We start from the raw sequence: 22478 nt of genomic DNA on the forward strand, positions 1-22478 counted from the left end.
TGCCTGTAATCAGGAGCTGGGGTCCCTCCCCGTTGCACTGGCAGCGGCTGGGTCTCCGCCTCTGGGCCTGGCAAAGGCTGCACGGAGCTGGGCTCTGCGGGGCCCAAGCTCCTGGCCCGGGTGCTGGCATTGCCGACAGAGCCTTTAGGATGCCAGGCACTGTCGAGTCTTAGGGGGGACGTTGCATCAGGACAGCTGCCCTTTTCCCAGGGGCTGGGGCATCTCAGGCCGAGAGCGAGGCCAGGCTGTGAGAGGGGCTTGGCCCCCACTTATCGCTCAAGGTCCTTGGATAACAGTGGATAACAGAGAGGGCGGCTCTCAGGCTTCTCTGGCTGGGCAGGGCCACAGGGGTTGGGCAGGGCTTGTGGTATCCCCGGGACTTAAAAACAGGGCCCTCAGGGCAGTCAGCCCACACCTTCCTTCCCAACTGCAGCAACATGGCCTTTCTCTGGCTTCTCTCCTGCTTCGCCCTTGTGGGGGCTGCCTTCGGTCGTGAGTGTCGGGATCCCAGGGGTGGGCCTGCTGGGCCTGGAGTCGGCTTGCGGGGAGGCCCTGAGCTCCCAGCGGCCCCGCGGCCAGGCCCATCGAAGGAGCCCGAGAGGCTCTGTCCAGAGTGAGCCTTGGGGCCTGGCTAAGAGGGACTTTAGAGACCCCTTCCCTGCACCCTTGGGTCTCTTACCCAGACAGGCAAACTGAGGCTGCGGGGAGCACAGGGGTCCTCTTGGAGCCCTTTGAGCCCTTACACTCTGAGACAAGAGGGTACCAAAGAGTTCTTTGGCCCAGTTCTTTGGCCGAGTTCTTTGGCCCAGAAGTGGCTTGGGCAGGGGTGCCGTGGGCAGAGTGAGGGTATGGTTGCAGGAGACTCAGTGCCTCCTCCTAGGATTTTTATTTATTGTGCCAGGCACTTTCAAAGCCCTTCATTTTCATTAAAAAAAGAAGAAGAAATAATAGAAAATAGAGAATATGACATTCCAGCCATGTACCTACCATCAGGGTTTTGTAAATATTACCTTTTTGCAGAGTGGCCTCAGGTACTTCTTTTTAAAACATAAAATAGATTCAGCTAGAGTTACCTTCTCCCTCCTCCACTAGAGGAAGATGAACCCAATTCCGAACTTGCTGTGTGGGTTTTACTAATTTAGTACATATTTATAAATCCATGAACTCTGTACAATAGTTGTATAAGCTTTCACAAACAGTATTATACTCTACGTCAATTTTAAAACATGGCTGGGGCGCCTGACTGGTGAAGTTGGTGGAGCCTCTGACTCTTGATCTCAGGGTCAAGGGTTCAAGCCCCACGATGGGCTTAGAGCTTACTTTAAAAAAAAGCGCCTTTTCCCACCCACCTGATGTTTTAGATTTATCCCCGTTGGTGCGGAGACCCATTCACTGTAATCACGGTAAAGTACTCAGCTGTGTAAATACATCCTGGTTTAGCTCTAATGTTTTTGCTGTTACAAAGAAAGCGATTAGTATGATGACATATGTTTTGGCAAGAATGATCTGCACGGAGTCACCCGGGGGCAGCAGGGCGGGCACTGACCTGTAGAGAAGCCTGCGTTGCCACAGGGAGCGGGGGAGGGAGGGCTGCCTGGTGGTCGGGCCTGCACCAGCCTGACCTTCCTTGTGCGGGTGCTGAGAAGTCCCCAGGTCCCGGCACAGCAGGTGCGTCACAGACACATTAAGCACACCTGTCTTTTCTCATCCTCTGACAGTTCGAGCCCATGTTTTGTGTTTTCCCCCCTGTGTTCTTGTACGGTGCAAAGTCCTGTTTTATTAAATAATTAAGAAACTAAAACTTGACACGATGAATAGTTCCTGAAACCTCTCGAAAAGAAAAGTCAGCGTAGGCACAGAAGGGTGGAACGTACCGGTTCTTACCGGCTTCAGCAAAGCGCCAGGGTTCTGGACTCCCCGTGTACTTGGGGTTGGCCGATTTCTCTGCTCCCATCTAACAGGTGAGCTTTGACCTGTGAGGTTAGCCTCGGGTGCTCCCCAGTTTACTGAGGAAAATGAGCACTGGAGATTCAGTGACGCCCTGAGGTCTCTCACAGCATGAAGGCTGGGCCTGGGAGTCCAGCCAGGCAGTCTGATTTCTCAGCCTGTTTTCTGCTCCTTCATCAGGAAGTCCCCCGGCAGGACCTGCCCCTGGCCTCCGCATCCCTGGCAGGGTGCCTGGGGGCTGGCTTCACGCGGGGATCCCGGTTTATAGAGGTTGAGGACTGCGGCCAGAAGTCGCCTGGAGGGTGGTGTGGGGTCCTGGTGGAAGGAAGCCGGAGTTCTGTGGACTCTGGGCCTCAGCCTTCTTCCCTCTTCTCCTACTCCCCCAGAGTGTGGGGTCCCCGCCATCGAACCCGTGCTGAATGGCCTGTCCAGGATCGTCAATGGCGAGGACGCTGTCCCGGGCTCCTGGCCCTGGCAGGTGTCCCTGCAGGTGAGGGGGTTTTCTGTGAGAGAGTGGGGGACACACTGGGGCGTTAGCCCAGCTGGGGCTAGGCTGGGAGCTTCTGGCATCCAGCTAAGCCTGACCCTCCCCATGTCCCTCCAGGATAAAACCGGCTTCCACTTCTGCGGGGGCTCCCTCATCAGCGAGGACTGGGTGGTCACTGCTGCCCACTGTGGTGTCAGGTGAGGCCTGTGCGGGCTCAGGGCTCTGCTTCTGGCCGCATGTGGGGGTGAGGAGGGAGCAGGGCCCACTCCCAGTCCTTAACCCCCATCGATTCCTCTAGGACATCCCACGTGGTCGTGGCTGGGGAGTTTGACCAGCACGCAAATGAGGAGAACATCCAGGTCCTGAAGATCGCCAAGGTAGGCCCGAGCCCTGCCCAGCTGGCCCAGGAGGCCCAGCTGCGGGGCTGGGGACAGCGGCAAGAAGGACAAGACCCTTGGGCTGCTTGAGAACACAGGAGCCCGAGTGGCTGGGCTCGCCTCCAAGTTCTCATTCCGGGCTCCTGTGGATCTGTTTTCCCCACGGGGGCCACCAGGAAAAGGGCTTGGACCCTGCAGATTGCTGACTAATCCGAGGGCCTAACTTTGTCGTTTTGGCTCCGCCCCACAGGTTTTCAAGAACCCCAAGTTCAACATGCTGACCGTCCGTAACGACATCACCCTGCTGAAGCTGGCCACGCCTGCCCGCTTCTCCGAGACCGTGTCCCCTGTGTGCCTGCCCGCGGCTACGGATGAGTTCCCCCCTGGTTTGCTGTGCGCTACCACGGGCTGGGGGAAGACCAAGCACAATGGTGAGCACCACCTGGCCTTTTCACCCAGGAAACGTATCTGGGGCTGGGGCTGAGCAGCGGGGGTCTCCAGGTGGGACCCATATGGCTTTTCCTTTTTTTCTCGTCTAAATTGCTACACATTCTGAAACCTTTCCATTTATTCATTCATTCATTCATTCATTCATTCATTTATTTATTTATTTAAAACCCCCTTTTAAAAAAAGGTTTATTTTGAGAGAGACAGTGCAAGTTGGGGAGGGGCGGAGAGAGAGGGAGACACAGAATCCGAAGCAGGCTCCAGGCTCTGAGCAGTCAGCACAGAGACCAATGCAGGGCTCGAACCCATGAAACTGGGAGATTTCATGACCTGAGCCAAAACCAAGAGTCGGACGCTTAACCCACTGAGCCACCCAGGCGCCCCTAAAACCCTCTTAATGAAAACCTTCGGAACATGAATAAAGATGAGCTTAAATACTGCACACTTGAAGACGAAGTTGCTGAAGAAACGCCCAAGTACCGGCAGGTGGCACTCTCACTACGTTGCAACGAGGTCCCCACGGTCGGGTTTCCAGCCTGGACTCCTCTCCAGACTTGAGGCGGGCGCTTGTGTCAAGCTCGCCGTGAAGTCTGGGCCGGGAGTCAGATGTCCGGGTGTGGTTCGGGGCCCTGGGAGTCCGGCTGGGTCTCCCCTCCCCAGGCTGCTCCCTCCGCTGACGATCTTCCTCCAGAGTCCCGGGTGCTCCTGCCCAGGCCCCGGCTCACCCTCCGGTCCTTGACCGGGACGGAGGCGGCCAGGAAAGGGCAGCAGGAGGACGGTGCTCCCCCATCTGCCACCCAGAGCGGCGGGTCCCCAGCAGGGGCCCCGTGAAAAGGACGTCAGCCCCCGTCCCCGGAGGGGAGGCAGTGCCCCCCGCCCACCACACGGGCTGCCAGGGCAGGGCTCGCGTGAACAGCTGTGCTGGAAGCCATGTCACCACTGCCTGGTGTGGAATCGGAGAGGAAGGGGTCCCGCAGGGACTGTTAGGTCTGAGGGAAGGTGGGGAGCTCCGTTTCTGAGGTCATGGTGATGGGGAAGGACTGGGAGCAGGCAGGGGGGAGGCAGGGTCTCCTCCACCCCGGGGTGGGCCGGCTGGGTGAGGGCTCCTGACCTCCGCTCCCCCCCCCCCGCCCCCGTCCCCGCCCCCTGTGTCCCTCCAGCCAACAAGACCCCCGACAAGCTGCAGCAGGCGGCCCTGCCCCTCCTGTCCAACGCCGACTGCAAGAAGTTCTGGGGCAGCAAGATCACGGACGTGATGATCTGCGCCGGGGCCAGCGGCGTCTCGTCCTGCATGGTAAGGCCTGGCCCCGCCCCTGCCCCCCGCCGGCCCCGCCCCCGCTCGGTCTAGGGAGCTGCTCCCTTCTGCCGCGTCCGCTTCACCCCTCTGGGCGGCGGTGGGGCTGGGGGCCCCCACGCCAGCCAGCCGGGGGAGAGTGTCAGCCACGTGCCCCAGGCCCACCAGGAGTAGGCGACAGAGCTGGGGCTGCCACGTGGCCCCGATCGGAGAGCCTCCCGCCCGGTCTCTGCCCCCACACTTGTCATTTGTCTGCACAGAACCTGCGCGGGGGCAGGTCAGGGCACACCGGGGCCCCGGCGGCCCGCTTCAGGCTTGTAAACAGGTCCTTTCTCCTCCTGCAGGGCGACTCTGGCGGCCCCCTGGTCTGCCAGAAGGACGGAGCCTGGACCCTGGTGGGCATCGTGTCCTGGGGCAGCGGCACCTGCTCCACCTCCGTCCCCGCCGTGTACGCCCGCGTCACCGAGCTCATGCCTTGGGTTCAGGAAATTCTTGCCGCCAACTGAGCCTCTTTCTCCCACCGTCCGAACCCCGAGTGTTTCCAATAAAAGCATGTGACGGGAGGCACTGAGTTACCCTGTGTCTCTGTGTGGCCTGGGAGACGCGGGGCTGCAGTATCACTGTGACCCAGGGCCGGCGTTACCAGCGTCTTTCCCAGTTAATCCTGCTTTGTTAGAAAGCTCTAGCTCTATTTTCCATCCTCCCTGCTCAGGACTCCACTCGAGGTAGAACTGAGTTTCTATCTGCTGGAGCCAGCTTTACCCAAGGAGCTTTCTGGAAGGGTGCGGTCCTCCGCCAGGCTATGCAGTCCGTAGCCGTCAACCCTGTGCTCCAGGCACCTTCGCCTGCCCCTGGCCCCCTGCGCCCCCCTGCCCTTCGCCCTTCCCTGTCTGGGGTCTGCCGCACAGGCTGGATACACACTAACCTGTGCAGGTCGGGAAATATCCAACAGGCACCAGCGCTTGTCCCCTGTGCCCTGGCGGCCCCCTCCTCGTCCTCTGTATTTCTGGGTTCCGCAGTTAAATCTAGAGGCCGGATCAGACTCAGGGGCGCCCCCTTGGCCAGGCTGTAGGTGGGGGCCGCTTCCTTGGTCAGGAGCCCTCAGGGCTGGCTGGCTCTCTTTCGGTGAGGTGAGCTGACTCTGACACCGCCTGGGTCCGTTGGTTCTTCCAGGGCTTGCACGCTGGAGGCAACTTAATTTGAACACTCATTTCTCATATATTATCTAGAATACTTCCATAGAGACACCCCCATCTGTCAGTTACCCAGTGGTGCTGTCGGTTTAGCACATGGAGGGGAAAGTTTACCTCGTTTTCCTTCACGAAATTTTTTCACGTTTTTTCTTTCACTGATTTTCAGGATAATGAATTTGTTCTCTATCATCCTCCAAAGGCAACCCAGTTCATTATGCGTTTTTCTTATGTTCATTTTTGAGGGGAAGCGGGGAGGGGCAGAGAGAGAGAGAGAGGAAGACACACAACCTGAAGCAGGCTCCAGGCTCTGAGCTGTCAGCACAGAGCCTGATGAGGGGCTTTAACCCACAAACTGTGAGTTCATGACTTGATCCATAGTTGATCACTTAATGGACTGAGCCACCCAGTCAACCCAATTTTTTAAAAGTAGGCTCCACACCCAGCACAGAGCCCAGTGTGGGGCTTGAACTCACAACCCTGAGATCAAGTCCTTAGCTGAGATGAAGAGTCGGACCCTTAACCAACTGAGCCACGCAGGCGCCCCAAGTTCATTATGTTTTCGCATATTAGAATTATGCCATTCCTGTGGATTTAAACGTATATGAGGGTTTTGATCCATCGTAATTATGTCCTTATTGAAGCTCAGGTTGTGTCCCCTCAACCAGTGGGAGCTTCTCCCATTGGCTCAGAGGCGTTGTGACATGGTCCAGGTAGGGGTGTCATAGCTTCCTTGCTGTCCAATGTGACAAGACACCTCAGGCCCAGAATCAGCGCTCCGACCAAAAATCCCTGGTTTCTTTTAGTTGGGAAAGGAATTTCAAGACCACAGTCTGGGTGTGGGGGATGCTCATGGTTATCAGATTGTTTCTAGGCCTTTCCAGTGGATCGAGCAAGGAAGTATTTGAAGGTAAATAATTTGAAAGATGAAGTACCTCATGAGTTCCTACTGGTATTTCAAATCACAGACCAAAGGTGTTTTTACTTCACTGTACATAGACTACATCGGCATGTGAGAATGAGAAGCTTCACTCTCAAGGACACGGGGGCTGATGGAACTAGAGTATTCTAAATTTGTGTCTGCTTCATCTCATATCACACACATCAGCTGCGGGAGAACAATACTGTCTTCACCAATATAATGAGTGAAAACAGTTAAATTGTATTTTGCTGTCCGCGATTAAAAAAAATTAATGTTTATTTATTTTTATGAGAGAGAGGGAGAGACAGAGCACAAGCAGGGGAGGGGCAGAGAGAGGGGGAGACACAGAATCAGAAGCAGGCTCCAGGCTCTGAGCTGTCAGCCCAGAGCCCGACGCGGGGCTTGAACTTGCAAACTGTGAGATCATGACCTCAGCCGAAGTCAGACGCTCAACTGACTAAGCCACCCAGGTGCCCCTTCTGTCCCCAGTTTTAAATAGTTGTTGGACCTTTCAGCCCTTGAGTGATTGGGAATTTGGGGCTCACCGCTGGTCTTCGTGGCCGTGCCTCTGTAGCCAGTTTGATGAGGGAAGTTCATTCTCTGGTAGGTTTCTAGGAAAGGCTCGTGGGATTAACGCTGAGATCGTGCGCGGCCAGGGCAGTGTGTGTCCAAAACTATCAATTTATTGCCTCTCAGCTCCAAATTCACACTTACACACCCGCTCTGCCATAATGGATGGAATTCCTGAAAGCATTTCTTTTGCACAATGAACACAATGTCACATCTGCTCATAGAAGTTTCTGGAGGGACACTGCAGGAGGAAGGTTCCTGCGGTTAGAGGATTGGTCAGTATGGCAGGTGTGAGGGTGTTCACGGGGCTCCGCCCCAGCCCCTCCGAAACACAGGTGGTCCCTCAGCGATCTCACAGCCCTGGTTCCTCCCAGGGGCCACCCTCCCACGGTCCATCCAACCTGGAGACAATCTGGCCTCCTGCTCTCTGCCCACCTGTCCTCCAGGTGAGGGCTTTCTTCTGGGGCTCTCCGCACGTGGACACCAGCTACGCTGGCCCGTTTTCCACAGCAGCCGCCGCATTTTGCTTTCCCACCAGTGATGTGTGAGGGTTCCAATTTCTCCCCATCCTCACCCTTTTTTAAAATCATAAACCCTTGGGGCACCTGGGTGGCTCAGTCGGTTAAGCGTCTGACTTCGGCTCAGGTCGTGATCTCACGGTTTGTGGCTCAAGCCCCGCCTTCGACTCTGTGCTGATGGCTCAGAGCCTGGAGCCTGCTGCGGATTCTGTGTCTCCGTCGCTCTCTGCCCCTCCCCCGCTCATGCTGTCTCTCAAAAAATGCATAAACATTGAAAAAATTTTGTTAATTATAAGCCCTTATCCTATCTTGCTAGGACATTGCTTTGAATGTGTAATATTTCACTAATTTGATGCTATTGTTAATGAGATAGCTTTCTTAATTTCCTTTTCAGAATGTCTATTACAGGTGTAGGTATATACAACCTCAGCTGATGTTTGCATGTTGTTCTTGTACCTTGAAACTTCTCTGAAGTTATTAGCTTGAATCACTCGCTTGCCCATTCTTTGGGATTTTCTAATGAAAAAAACCTTTTTAATGTTTATTTATTTATTTATTTATTTTGAGAGGGAGAGAGACAGAGCATCAGCAGGGGAGGGGCAGAGAGAGAGGGAGAGGGAGAAACCCAAGCAGGCTCTGTGCTGTCAGTGCAGAGCCCGACCCTGGGCTTGATCTCACAACCATGAGATCCTGATATGAGCTGAAACCAAGAGTCCAGCACTTAACCGACTGAGCAACCCAGGCGCCCCTAATTTTTTTTTTTAATTTTAAATAGGCTCCACACCCAATGTGGGGCTTGAACTCAAAACCCTGAGATTAAGAGTCACATGCTCTACTGACTGAACCAGTCAGGTGCCCCTGGGATTTTCTGTATGTAGGATCAAGTCATGTGCAAATAGATATAGTTGTACTTTTTCCTTTCCAATTTCCATGACTTTTTTTTTTCCCTTGTCTAAATTGTTCTGGCCATTCTTTCCGGTATAATATGGGTCAGCAGTGGTGAAAGCAGGCCTCTTTGTCTTGTTCCTGATCTTAGAGGGAAGGCTTTCAAACCTTCACCGTTGGATACAATGTTACCTGTGTGTTTTTCATAAATGCCCTGTATCATTGAGTGAGTTCTTTTGTATTTTCAGTTTTCTTTGTGCTTTTGTCATGGAAGGATGTTGAATTTTGTCAAAGGCTTTTTGTTTTTTGGGTTTTTTTCCTGCACCATTTGAGATCATCATATGGGTTTTTCTTCATTCCGTTAACGTGGTGCATTCCACTGTTCCATCTCTTAGGTCCAACCACCTTTGTGTGCTTGGGATAAATCCCACTTGGCCATGGTGTATAATCTTTTTAGCATGCCTTTGGATTTGGTTTGTTGGTATTTTATGGAGGGCTTTCACTTCTATACTCATCAGAGATACTGGTCTACAAGTTTCTTTTTTTGTAATGTTTTATCTGGCTTTGGTATCAGAGTAACACTAGCCTCCTAATTTCATTGTGTTGTGATTTTCTAATATGGCTGTTTGGCTCATTAATTTTCTGCATTTCCTCTTTTCTATTATAAATATTTCAGGATTGAAACTTCCTTCCAAGCATTGCTGTCATTGCAGCCCATAAATTTTGATATGTAGTATACAGTTCTAAGTATTTTTTATTTCCACTGTGATTTCTTCAACTCATGAGCTGTGTAGCAATGTGTTCTCTCCTGCTCTAGTGAGCTTTTTATAAAAGAATGACATAATACAAGAAAAAGCACAAGTTGTGTATAGTTTGATGAATTTTTTAATGTTTATTTATTTTTGGGAGAGAGAGAGAGAGACAGACAGAGGGGGAGAGAGAATCCTAAGCTGGCTCTGTGCTGTCAGCGTGGAGCCCAACACAGGTCTCAATCCCACAAACCCCGAGATCATGTCCTGGGCTGAAATCAAGAGTTGGTTGCTCAACCGACTGAGCCACCCAGGTGCCCCTCCGAGAGAGTTTCTTAACCTACCTTCTAACCCATCAATTTCTCAACTGCATTAGTTTCATTATTAATCCTTCTATTATGTTCTTTACTTCAGTCACTGTGGTTTTCATGCCTAGTATTTCTAGTTGGTCCTTCTTTTTCAAGTTTCTTGTTCTTATGTGATATTGCTAGTAAATGATCTCATCTTGCTTGGTATGGTTTTTAACCTGTTTTGTCTCAGTCCATTCCCCCCCCCCCCCATCTGTTTCCAATGGAACCTGTAATTCCCATTTGTGGATTTCTTTTGAAGGAGCTGAGGTCCTCAGAATTCTCCTTATTTTGGACTAAGAGCACATATTCCCACGGGGCACAGAGTCCTGGGTCCTGTGACACACACGGAGAGAGGCCAGCGTGCCTGCTGGGTGCCAGTCCCCTGAGCTCAGGACCCAGAAGCCATGGATGAGCCTCAGGAATGCAGCTACAGCTCAGCACTGCCCTTCCCACCGGGAGACTGTTCTGGGCTGCATTTGGTGCTCAGTCCCCAGGAAGAAGCAGAACCCAGAGGGGGTTGGAGGGGTGGTGGGGCCACGGAGGTGGTCTTTCTGTCCTCCTCGGCTCCTCACCTGCAGAGTTTCCGCACGACCCATTTATCCCGAGGACATCTGCACCAGCTGTCATAGGGGGGCCCCGGGGGCGGGCACCCATTGCCCCAGACAGAATTCTAACCATTCACTTCTGCTTTATTCTCCCACAGCTGAGCCTCCTGCCATTGGTCATAGCGCTGGCCACACACCACCGGTGGTTCAGAGCGTCCTTTCCCCACCCAGGTCTTTCTCCCACTTGTCTCCTTATCTCCATGTTTCTCTCCAGATTTCCTTCAAGATTGATCTTGCGGGAGGCTGCCTCCTAGAGTCTGAAAATCGCAGTCCTGGGTTAAGATTGTCACCTAGTGGCCAATGTGAGAAGCGCATGGCTGTGCCCTCCCCTGACTTCCTTCTAACTCTGCTGTGCAAAAATAGAAGGTAAGCGATAAGTGATTTTGCATTATCTGGTAGCCTTACTAAAAAAGTTAGAAGAAATAGGTGACTTAATTTTATTAAAGCATTTTATTTAACCCAGTATATCCACGTATCATTTTGACATGTAATCAATGTTTTATTTTATATTTTATTTTATATTTCATTTCATTTCATTTTATTTTAGAGGGGATTGAGAGGCAAAGGGGGGGGAGAGAGAGAGAGAGAGAGGGAGGGAGAGAGAGAGAGAGAGAGAGAGAGAGAGAGAGAGAGAGAGAGAGAATCTTAAGCAGTCTCCATGCTTAGTGCAGAGCCCAACATGGGGCTCGATCTCACAAGCCTGGGATCATGACCTGAGCCTAAATCAGGAGTCAGATATGCAACTGACTGAGCCACCCAGGTGCCCCTAATGGTATATTTTACATTCTTTTTCTCATACTAAGTCTTTGAAGTCCAGTGTGTAACTTGCACTTCCAGCACATGTCACGTAAGATGCTAAATTTTCATCAGGGATCCTTGATCTGCCTTTAAGTTTCCTAAAAATTACAGCTGAATGGGTTTGATTTATAAATCAAAGTTTGATTTATATCCAAGTTGTTCCAAATACGAATTTTTGCAATTAGTTAAGTACAGTTAATCAAGAAGTTCCAGTTTATCTGGGAGTCTGTCCCACTTTGCTAAGAGACCCTCTGTAGGACAGCTGCCCCCTCTTCTTGTTCTGAGCTGAACCCTGTTTGACACAACGCATGCTTCCCACTTTCTGTCCACAGGTGAACTTGCTTCTTCCTACCTACCTGAAACATCTGAATGGATCCGACGAGAATGTTCGCCCTTCAGAACTGCAGGATGTCACAGTCACCCATGTCACTACTCACCGTGAGTCACTACTCACGGGTCACCCATCAGCCAGCGCCTGTACCCACAGCCTGGTGGATCCCGGGGCGGTTTACAGCCCAGCCGCTGGCAACCTCAGCTGTCAGTCCTCTCTGGGAATTTCCTCAGCTGAAGAGAACGCCTGAGAAGAAGGCCACGCCTCCTTTCTGGGCAGCCACAGCCCTGATTGGTCAGGGGGTTTGTAAACGCCCAATCTCTTCACCTAAAATGGGGGTAAGGCGGGCAGTGCCCTTTCTTTCTCCGCCTGACTCTGCGGCCGGTCCTTCCTGATCCGGGTAGGGAGGTCCCTCTGATAAACTTTTCTCCCGCTGGTCTCCGTCTAGGGTGGGCCCCAGGAAGCAGATGCCAGGTTGGGGTTCTGGAGCTGGACCTAGGGCTGCTGGCTGGCAGCGGGGACTCCTGGCCTGTGTCCCTGGCACAAGGTAACAAGCCGTTAAAGTGTCCACCACCGATGAACGGGGCAGTGTTCTGGTGGACGAGAGTTCACCAGTGGGTTCCATGTATCAGGAGTTTGATAAACATGGAGGGAGGGAGAAACCATCAGGGCAGTGAAATGGCGTGGCTGTTGCTAAGCACAGTTAAGGTTTGGGGGAAGAGAAACGAAAAGGCTGAGACTGATTCACGGGCAATTCAAAGCTCCCCGGGAGAGCCAGCGTTGCCCTCTTGGGAGCACGGGAAGAGGTGCTCCCTGCCTGTGTTCTCACAGCAGAGAAAGCTGAGGACTGGGTCCGGGACTGCGTCATGGAGCAGCGGCTTCCAAGGCTGACCTAGGCGAACGCAGCTCGGCCACGAGGTCAGGGTCCTGCAGGACAGCAGGCACCCCCAGCGTCGGCCCCACCTCCCCTTCTGGCCGCGATGCTGCGCCAGGCCTGCTAAGAGATGAAGGACGCTGTGCCCCAAGGGCCCTTTGGGCCCGTGTGAGCAAGATGGCGCCTGGACGCCAGGAGTGCTGGGTCAAGAGGACCAGAACCTCACACCGGCACGGGGAGAGATTTTGTTGATTTGGGAGCATTGTTCCGGGTCAAAGGTGCAAGCCCCTGGCCAGGCCCCCAGCGAACGGTGCCCACATGCTGCCAGAATGGCTCCCGGGAGCCCGGAAGGCATCCCTGGGCCATGGCCAATGAGGAGGAAATGCCAGAGTTGTGGTGGCAGGGGAGGGTTGTGAGGGGCAGAAGTAGACGTGATAGATAGAGGGAGCGTGCTGCATAGGGCAGAACTCCCAGGGGATGACTGGTCCACGGGAAGCCTCGGGAGACATGCCCACCTCCTGGGGCAGTAGAGAATGTGCTGGAGAGCGGCCCCAGCAGGGCTCAGAAGTTCACTTGGGCTCCCCGCGCCAGGCCAGGACGGGGGTAGGAGGCACTACTACAGAACTGAGCTGCCGATGGCCGAGTGTTGGGACCCCGAGGGCCTGGGCCAGGTGGACGCAGTTACTCTAACGAGTGGCCTCCAGGGTCCTGCCCTGCCAAGATAGGGAGACCGTTTCTTCAGGCCGGCAGCCCTGGGACAGAACAGAGGGACCGTTACCGGGAGCATCGCTCAGTCTGTACAATGAAAAGAAATCAAGGGTGATGAGGGGCACTTGGGTGGCTCATTCAGTTAAGCATCTGACTTCGGCTCAGGTCATGATCTCACAGTTTGGGAGTTCGAGCCCCGTGTCAGGCTCTCTGCTGACAGCTCAGAGCCTGGAGCCTGCTTTGGATTCTGTGTGTGTGTGTGTGTGTGTGTGTGTGTGTGTGTCTCTCTCTGGCCCTCCCCTGCTTGTGCTCTGTCTCTGTCTCTCTCACAAAAAGAAAGAAATGTTAAGAAATCGAGGACGATGACCAGTAGGCCAAGTTGCTCCCATAATCTGGCGCTCTGGGCACCTCAGATTTGTAGCCTCAGCCAGACTTAGATGTACCCATTCCCCCGCCCCTTCTCAGTCCTCCCTCCCCCTGGGCACCTAGGATGCCCTGCTGTTAGGGCACTTGTACTCCGCTGGACTGTCGCGTCACTGCCCCCAACTAGACTGTGGGCTCAGATGGCAGGAGTCATTCCTCTGTGGACCAGGCTTCTCCTGCCGGGGAGCTCAACCCAGCAGCAGGCAGGTCCCTCCAGTGGGAAGTGATACAAGGGCCTGGCGTTTCAAGGTTCACTCTTTATTGGTGGGTTGAAAACATAACTGCAGGGGGTGCGCCTGGGTGGCTCGGTTGGTTGAGTGACTCTTGATTTGGGCTCAGGTCGTGATCCCAGGGTTCTGGGATCCAGCACCAGGTTGGGCTCTGTGCCAAGTGGAGCCTGCTTAAGATTCTCGATCTTGGGGCGCCTGGGTGGCCCAGTCAGTTAAGCATTGGACTCTTGGTTTCGGCTCAGGTCATGATCTCACAGTTGATGAGTTCAAGGTGCCACGACAAGCTCTGCCCTGACAGTGCCCCAGAGCCTGCTGGGGATTCTCTCCCTCCCTCTCTCTCTGCCCCTCCCCCAGGCTGTCTCAAGAAAAAGGAAAAAATAAAAAATAAAAAAAGATTCTCTCTCTCCCTCTACTCGTCTCCCTGCTTACTCTCTCTCTAAAATAAAAAAAAAAAGGGGGCGCCTGGGTGGCTCAGTTGGTTAAGCGTCCGACTTCAGCTCAGGTCACGATCTTGCGGTCCACGAGTTCAAGCCCCGCGTCGGGCTCTGGGCTGATGGCTCAGAGCCTGGAGCCTGCTTCCGATTCTGTGTCTCCCTCTCTCTCTGCCCCTCCCCCGTTCATGCTGTGTCTCTGTGTCTCAAAAATAAATGTTAAAAAAAAATTTAAAAAAATAAAATAAAAATTAGAATAAATTAAAAATAAATAAATAAAATGTAACTGCGCGAATGAAAGCCCAGGAGGGGAAAAAGAGGTCGAAGAGTCCATTATCCAAGTCAACCAGAACTCTCTAAAACTCAAACCAATCTAGTCCGTGGCCACTGTCCCAGACCTAGAGTCCAGCCGTGAAAATAGGTCGGTGAGCTCAGGATCCCCAGGAGTCTCTTCAAAGATTTAGGTAATGTTGTGGAATTTCTTAACATCTGGGGCCATCAGCAAGGTCTCTGACACACAAATTTGGCCAGTATCTTGTAGCAACATTTGATGTACAGAAACTGGGGGCAAGTGTCATTTAGACATTTCTTGCGGGGGCCATTGCCTGAAAAGAGGTCGGTCCCTTTGCCGCCCAGCCTCGGTGACCTGCTATATGCTAGCAAAAGCCCAGGAGTCTGTGAAGGCGTGGGCCTGCGGAAGGCCCCATCTTGCCGGCTCCTCAAGGGCAAGGCCACAGCTACAGGTTCCGCCAGGGGGCTGGGTCAGAGCCCCCTCCTCGGCCAGCAAGGCGCCTGAGGCCGGGGTGCCGTGGCTCCCAGCCAGCTGCTCGAGTGCGAGGGTGGGGTGCCATCGGTGAAGAATGCACTCCCCGTCCATGCAGGCCGTTGGGTCCCCAGGTACCCGGAGGAGGAGGAGGAAGCAGTGTGTTGCCAGCACTTCCTCAAGGCTCTCGGGCAAGGGAACGGCCTTTGATGGCAGCCTTAGTCCTCTCCTGAGGTCCCGTTTCCCCGAGGAGGCATCGGGGGCTCTGCCATGTTCTCTAGGCACGTCTCTACCTCGGACAGTCCAGGCGCTTGTTTGCGGAGTCCTTCTGGGTGGGGGCTGGGTAGGGCCTTGGTTTCTAAAAGAGCTCGGTAGGATTCCAGAAGCAGGCGCTCAAGGGGCATTTATTGGGCTGCCCCTAGGGGAAGACGCTTAGGCCAAAACCCCGCGTGAAGCCAGGTAGGCCGCGTTTGCTCCAGAGACTCTAGGAGGCATGGTCAGGCGTGGCCGAGGACTTGAGTCCCAACACGAAGCGGGGGGGACTACAGGGGAGGCATGCTGGCCTGCGTGCCGGTGGCTTCCCAAGGTCACTGTGGGGTCTGGCTCTGGCGGAGGGTGGCAGACATGCGTGCGGTTGTGTACGGAGGGCGTGAGGGATGAAGGATGTTTCTTCTAGAACATGAAACGGCTCAATAGATTTTGTGCCTGTTTGAGTCTAGTGGGTGGTTTGATGGTGAGTAATTCGTGTGTGATGGCCGGGGCAATTTACCAGCCCCCAGGGGACCAGATGATGCCAGAAATGTGGCAGATGACGCGCGGCCTTGGATCCTGTGTGGCATAAGTGGCCCGTGAAGCTGTGCAGATCTGGCCGTACCGCTTCCCCGGAGGGACCCCTCAGCAGACTGTCATCATTGGAATGGCCCAAACCGTACCTCTTACTATAAGGTATTTACATCCCGGTGGCGGAGGTCGCACATAATTGGAAGAGTGTTTAAATATCCCATTGGGAACTGCATAAAAGTAGTTCCTTCCAAAGTGAAACCAGATTGGGCCTGGGATTCCTTGGCAATGGGAACAGACAGAACATACGAGCTATGTCAGTGATGATCCTTGGGTCTGTTCTATGTCCTTAGGACTCAGAGCCTTAATCAGGGGAACCTGAGTCGATGGTCAGGTGCCAGCATTAGTGACTGGCTTAAGTACTGGCCAAACGGGGCTGTTAAAAGGGGAGATTGTGGGCTTCATGACTCTTTATCTTTTTTTTTTTAATTAAGCTCCATACCCAATTAGCTCTAGCAAATCCATTGAACTCACCACCCTGAACCAAGAGTTGCATGCTTTACCAACTGAGCCAGCCAGGCAGCCCTCCTGTCATCACATCTTTAAGGACAGGGCCTTGGCTTTCATTGCTTGTGTAATTCCATATTCGGGAATGTTTTCTGTCCTCACCTGGTGAGGAAGAGTCCATGGCATCTATTTGGTGAGTCCCACAAGGAAGGTCAAGAGCTTGGGCTTGGTCCGTGTGCCATGAGGGTGTCAATTTATCCATGTCTGGAAAGGAGGAGACAGGGGCCACCACCAGAGGAAGCCGTTTGAGGCCAGTGGTCCTAATAGTTACATCTGATTGGGTTTGTGCACCTTTGATTGTTTTCCTGGCAATGCCTTGTAGGTAGGACTTCCCTTTGGGGGAATTTAGAGGGATTTCCTGGAATGGCATCAACTTGGACCCTGGTGCCTAATAGAGCCAAAACGAACTGTGCATTTTTATTGTCTCTGTGGAGCACTAGAGTGGTATAGGGGCGATGATCTCTGGGAGGTGGGACAAGCCCTGGGGAGCTGCCTATTTCCTAGGAAATCCTAGGGTAGGTGCTTAAGTGACTGGCAGTCCTGGAGGTTAGGCAAAGGGGCAGGGGCATGGTGGGGACAGGCTCAAGGTCACAGGAGAGCTGTGTGTAAGAGGGTGGGCAGCAGATGGGGACCTTAGCTGAGAGAATGCTAGTTTTAGGACCTGGTGCTGAGAGAACAGCTGTCCAGAGAGCGAGCCGCCAGGAACCCCGAGTTTCCAAAACTCCCGAGAAAGGTTTACCTTTGTATTATCATAATGGGCAAAGTTAGACCAGGGATTACTGGGGAAGGAGCCGGAAACCTTTACTGTTGAAGGAAATTTGTCGGAGGGGAGACCCTTCCAGTGTAGCAGGAGTGGAGGGGCTTGAGTTGAAGTATCTGGGGGTCTGGGCGCGGGTTGGGGGTATCTCCTGCACGTCTAGTAACCACGTTAGTGCCTTCTAGTGCTTCGTGGGTGATTTTGGCAGTCCCGGTAAAACGTAGTAGTAATGCCCTGTAATGAAGGGGAGGACCTCCAAAAAAAAAATTCTGACTGTGGGTCAGGCGAGCCTCTTCAGGGTTGGAAATGAAAAAGGGGTCATTTGGGTCACTGTGGTCATGTGAATGATAAACCCGTTGTGATACTGTGACTTATAATTAATGCGTAGCTGGTCTTTGTCCCTGTTGCTGGCAGAGCCCTTGAAACCTTTGGAATGTCCTAAGTGGTGAGAGCTCTAGGGGTGTCTTCTGGTAGGTTAATAAGGTGACTTGTGGAACTCATTGAAGGATTTTTATTTTATTTTTATTTTATTTTTTCCACTTTTATTATTTTTTTAATTTTATTTTTTAAATTTATATCCAAATTAGTTAACATATAGTGCCACAATGATTTCAGGAGGCGATTCCTTAGTGCCCCTTACCCATTTAGTCCATCCCCCCTCCCACAACCTCTCCAGCAACCCTCAGTTCTCCATATTTAAGAGTCTCTTCTGTTTTGTCCCCCTCCCTATTTTTAAATTATTTTTGCTTTCCTTCCCTTATGTTCATCTGTTGTGTCTTAAAGTCCTCATATGAATGAAGTCATATGATATTTGTCTTTCTCTGACTAATTTCGCTTAGCATAATATCCTCTAGTTCCATCCATGTAGTTGCAAATGGCAAGATTTCATTCTTGTTGATTCCTGAGTAATACTCCATTATATATATACCACATCTTTATCCATTCATCCAGAGATGGACATTTGGGCTCTTTGCATACTTTGGCTGTTGTCGACAGTGCTGCTGTATACATTGGCGTGCATGTGTCCCTTCGGAACAGCACACCTGTATCCCTTGGATAAATACCTACTAGTGCAATGGCTTGGTCGTAGGGTAGTTCTATTTTTAATTTTTTGAGGAACCTCCATCCTCTTTTCCAGAGTGGCTGCACCAGCTTGCATTTGCACCAGCAATGCAAAAGAGATCCTCTTTGTCCGCATCCTCGCCAACATCTGTGGTTGCCTGAGTTGTTAATGTTAGCCATTCTGTAAGGTGGTATCTCATTGTGGTTTTGATGTGTATTTCCCTGATGATGAGTCATGTTGAGCATTTTTTCATGTGTTGGTTGGCCATCTGGATGTCTTCTTTCCAGAAGTGTCTATTCATGTCTTTTGCCCATTTCTTCACTGGATTATTTGTTTTTTGGGTATTGAGTTTGATAAGTTCTTTATAGATTTTGGATACTTAACCCTTTATCTGATATTTGCAAATATCTTCTCCCATTCCATCAGTTGCCTTTTAGTTTTGCTTATTCCCTTTGCTGTGCAGAAGCTTTTTATCTTGATGAGGTCCCACTTGCTCATTTTTGCTTTTGTTTCCTTTTACTCTGGTACGTGTTGAGTAAGAAGTTGCTGCGGGCAAGATCAAAGAGGTTTTTGCCTGCTTTCCTCTCGAGGATTTTGATGGCTTCCTGTCTTACATTGAGGTCTTTCATCCATTTTGAGTTTATTTTTGTGTATGGTGTAAGAAAGTGGTCCAGGTTCATTCTTCTAGATGTCCCTCTCCAGTTTTCCCTTCACCATTTGCTGAAGAGACTGTCTTTATTCCATTGGATATTCTTTCCTGTTTTGTCAAAGATTAGTTGGCCATACGCCTGTGGGTCCATTTCTGGGTTCTCTATTCTGTTCCATTGTTCTTTGTGTCTGTTTTTGTGCCATGAAGGATTTTTAAAGATGGGGCTGGGCTACCAGTGGAGCCAACCAGGTGATTAGATGGTTGGAACTTTCTGTCACACCCCCTGACCTCTGGGGAGGGGAGAGGAGCTGGAGCTGGAGTTCAATCACCAGCGAGCAATGATTTAATCAATCATGCCTATGGAATGAAGCCTCCATAAAAACCCAGAAGAACAAGGCTTGGAGAGCTTCCCAGTTGGTGAACATGTGAAGATTCAGGAAGAACAGGCCCCCCCCCCCCCCGAGAGCATGGATTCTTTGCACCCCTTGCCCTCTGCATTTCTTCCTTCTGGCTCTTCCTCAGTCATACCTTTTTATAATAAAATGGTACCCTGGTGAGTAAATGGGTTCCTTGAATTCTGTGAGCTTCTCTAGCAAATCCACTGAACACAAGGAAGAGGTCTGATTGATGGCCATTCGGTCAGAAGCACAGATAGGATCCTGAGCTTGAGGCTTGTATCCGAAATGGGGGTGGGTTGAATATGCAGTCTTTGGGACCAAACCCTTCAACTATGGAACTGCTGGTTTCCAGTGTCAGGAATTCTCTGGGTGAAATCTGAAACTGGCCTCCATACACAGAGGGAAGGAGAGACTGAAAAATGAGGCTGACCCCTGCAGACTCGTAGGTGGCAGGCTTCACAAGCAAGGGAACTTAAATGAAGGCTTGTCTTGGGCAAAGAGATCTCCACACCTGCCCACCAGTATCTTAAAATCCTATATAGAGGCTTGAGTGGGGTTCAGTCATGTATACTGTCTAGACGGCCTCAAAATCCATTAACCCCTCAAGGCTGCACCCTTCAAGTGGCTCCTAGTAGAGTAACAGTGGGGAATAGGCATCCAAGGGCAGGGGTGGGGTAAGGAACTTCTGCCTGTAGGGGTCTAGCTTGTGGGTCAGTAGGTGGTCATGTCTTCTCGGTCTCCTGCAATAGGAATCTGATGCCATCTCCAGGCAGAGAGTGTCAGAATTGGGCTGAACTGAGATGCCACACCCGATCCAGATGCACAAGAGGTGATTGTTGAGGGAACAGCAGCTTGGTGGACTGGATGAGACCCCTTGTAAAGTGTGTTTATTCTGAGAAGGGGGCTGCTCACTCCCTCATAAATACCCCATGGACACCCCAGAGGAAGCTGCTCATGTGCTTTGTATGCAAGGCCTGTGGGACTGGCTTTACGATAACCAGGATGTTCAGCCACTGAATGTGCCCGTTACCCAGATTAGAGTAAATGCTGCGATTAAGGGGGCTGCTTTTGCGCATGTAACTTTGCTATTACAAAACTGAACAACAGGAAGCCTGCATGGCTCAGTCGGTTGAGTGTCCAACTCTTTGATTTTTGGCTCAGATCATGATCTCACAGTTCATGAGTTCACTTCAAGCCGCACGTCCAGCTCTGCCGGAGGCCCAGGGCCTGCTTGGGATTCTCTTTCTCCCTCTCTCTCTGCCCCTTCCTTGCTTGCTTGCTCTCTCTCTCTCAAAATAAATAAATAAACTTAAAAAATTAAAAAAACTGAACAGCAGTTCAAGAAGCTTTGTTGAACTTTCTGGGGTAGGGTGGGGACAAGAGCCTTTGCTGGGACTTCTTTTTTTCTTTTCCCTTTTTTTTTTTTTTTTAAGTTTATTTATTTTGAGGGAGAGAGAGCACAAGCAGGGGAGGGGCAGAGAGAGAGGGAGAGAGAATTCCAAGCAGGCTCTGAGCTGTCAGGGGAGAGCCTCAAGAGGGGCTTGATCCCATGAACCACAAGATCACGACCTGAGCAGAGATCAGGAGTCGAACACTCCAACAACTGAGCCATCCAGGCGCCCCTCTGGGACTCCTTAATGCAGGAGCCCATGCGCTGTGATTCCAAAACCTGTTGGTGAGGTCTTAATGAGGGCGAGTTTAGATGGGGAGGCTACAGAGATGCAGCGTTAGATGGAATTGAGGTGAAAGTTTGGGTGAAAACTTGGATTTTTTAAAAATGTTTATTTTAGAGAAAGAGAGAGAGCAAGAGAACGTGCACATAGGGTAGGGGCAGAGAGAGAGAGAGAGGGAAAGAGAGAATCCCAAGCAGGCTTGGCGCCATCAGCACAGCCGGATGCGGATTCAAACTCACATGAGACGATGACCTGAGCCAAAACCAAGAGCTGGATGCTCAACCCGCTGAGCCACCCAGGTGCTCAGGAAAGTTGGATTGTTTTTTTTCAACTATATGTCAAGCTGTTGGCATCCTGTTTACCTGAATGTATTGGGTTGGATATTATGTTTACCTTGGGGACTGCTTCTCCTGGCTGATACCGTAAGGCGGAGGCCCGTGAGCCCACCTGCAGGCCAGCGTTAACTGGAGATACCCAACAGAAAGCACTAGAACTGCCTGAGGCCCACACAGGTGGTTAACTGAACACAGTATAGAATACCAGGTAGACAGGATGAGACTACCACTTTGGTTAATGACATGCTGGACTGCTGGTAGCAGCGAGTTCTCAGCACCATAGACGCGTGGCCTGTGGAAGCCTCGATGGCTCATGGGGACCGACAGTAAATCACAGAGGGGTGGGTAAAGTTGTGCTGCTCGTCGCCTCAGCAGCTCCGATGTGGCTCCAGCCATACGGGAAACAAACGGGTTGAAGGAGGCTGGTCCTCCGTGGTTGATCTTGCAAATGCTTTCTTCTCTTCATCTCGGAAGGGAGCCCACTGCAGTCTGCCTTCACGTGGGAAGGACCCCAGTGTACGTTTATGGTGCTGCCGTGGTTTATTCTGAACTCACCGGCTACTGTGATAATGTGGTCAGAAGGGATTTGAACTTGATGCGGGTCTCAAGTGTAATAATATGCTACATTAATGACATGAAAGATTGGAGAGACGAGGACAGGCTGGAACTGATCTGAATGTGCTAGTGATGCATGTGACCATTAGGCCCGGATAATAAATCTAGCAAAGGTCTAAGGGCCCTACTCAAGCTGTGAAATTCTCAGAAATAACCTGGACAGGAACCACCTGGGATATCACACAAATGACTAGAAATTAATTGTCACTACCCGTCCCTAAGACCAAACAAGAAGGTAGTGTTTGGTTGGTGTATTTGGATTTTGGAGAATGCATGTGCCACATCTGAGAGTTTGGCTGACTCCCATCTCTACGACCACCCAAAGCTGTATTTTTGAGTGGGGACCTGAACAAAAGGAGGCCATGTATGAATTACAAAACGTGGTAGGGCAGCTCTCAGTGCCTTTGGAGCCTTGTGACCCCCCACTCACTGGTGACTGTGGGATGTCTGCCACCTGTACTCACACAGACTGGGGCTTGTGGCAATAGCTCATGTGCACCTCTGTAGAGAGCAAGATGGAGTCACTCATGTCAAGAAGTGATGTGAGCAGCCCTAGGATATTGTAGCTAAGACCAGGTCTCATCAGAACCAGCACAGACTGGCAGGACTAAGGACTGATGATCCGTAAGGCTACAAGAACCTAAAAGAGCCAGGAGCTGATGGTCACTAGAACCAGGAAAGACTTGAAAAGGCCCAAGACTGACGAAACTCCTTGAAAAAGGGAAAACTGCAGCCAGCTGTC

At 51.7% G+C, this 22478-nt stretch overlaps 1 protein-coding gene across 2 annotated transcripts; it reads left to right on the forward strand.

The window, feature by feature from the left end:
• The first annotated feature begins 389 nt into the window (after nucleotides 1-389).
• On the forward strand, nucleotides 390-5116 carry LOC115502841 (chymotrypsinogen B). Of its 2 annotated transcripts, XM_030298638.1 has the most exons (8): nucleotides 390-492; nucleotides 1362-1403; nucleotides 2334-2437; nucleotides 2552-2631; nucleotides 2733-2811; nucleotides 3062-3242; nucleotides 4419-4552; nucleotides 4897-5116. In XM_030298638.1, exons 1-8 carry the CDS (start codon nucleotides 438-440, stop codon nucleotides 5056-5058), a joined length of 837 nt encoding a protein of 278 aa, XP_030154498.1. In that variant the 5' UTR covers nucleotides 390-437; the 3' UTR covers nucleotides 5059-5116. The 2 variants fall into 2 exon arrangements, with proteins under 2 accessions (XP_030154498.1, XP_030154499.1); XM_030298639.1 differs by lacking the exon at nucleotides 1362-1403 and having other exon boundaries at nucleotides 391-492.
• Nucleotides 5117-22478: the final 17362 nt, after the last annotated feature.

This window comes from Lynx canadensis, chromosome E2, assembly GCF_007474595.2.
Source record: "Lynx canadensis isolate LIC74 chromosome E2, mLynCan4.pri.v2, whole genome shotgun sequence".
NCBI lineage: Eukaryota > Metazoa > Chordata > Mammalia > Carnivora > Felidae > Lynx > Lynx canadensis.

Excerpts from the sequence above, each read along its gene's own strand:
- LOC115502841 (XM_030298638.1), top strand. The coding sequence starts at position 438 with ATGGCCTTTCTCTGGCTTCTCTCCTGCTTCGCCCTTGTGGGGGCTGCC. Across the intron at positions 1,404-2,333 it reads ACCCATTCACTGTAATCACG|AGTGTGGGGTCCCCGCCATC; the intron begins GTAAAGTACTCA and ends CTACTCCCCCAG. Across the intron at positions 2,812-3,061 it reads AGGTCCTGAAGATCGCCAAG|GTTTTCAAGAACCCCAAGTT; the intron begins GTAGGCCCGAGC and ends TCCGCCCCACAG.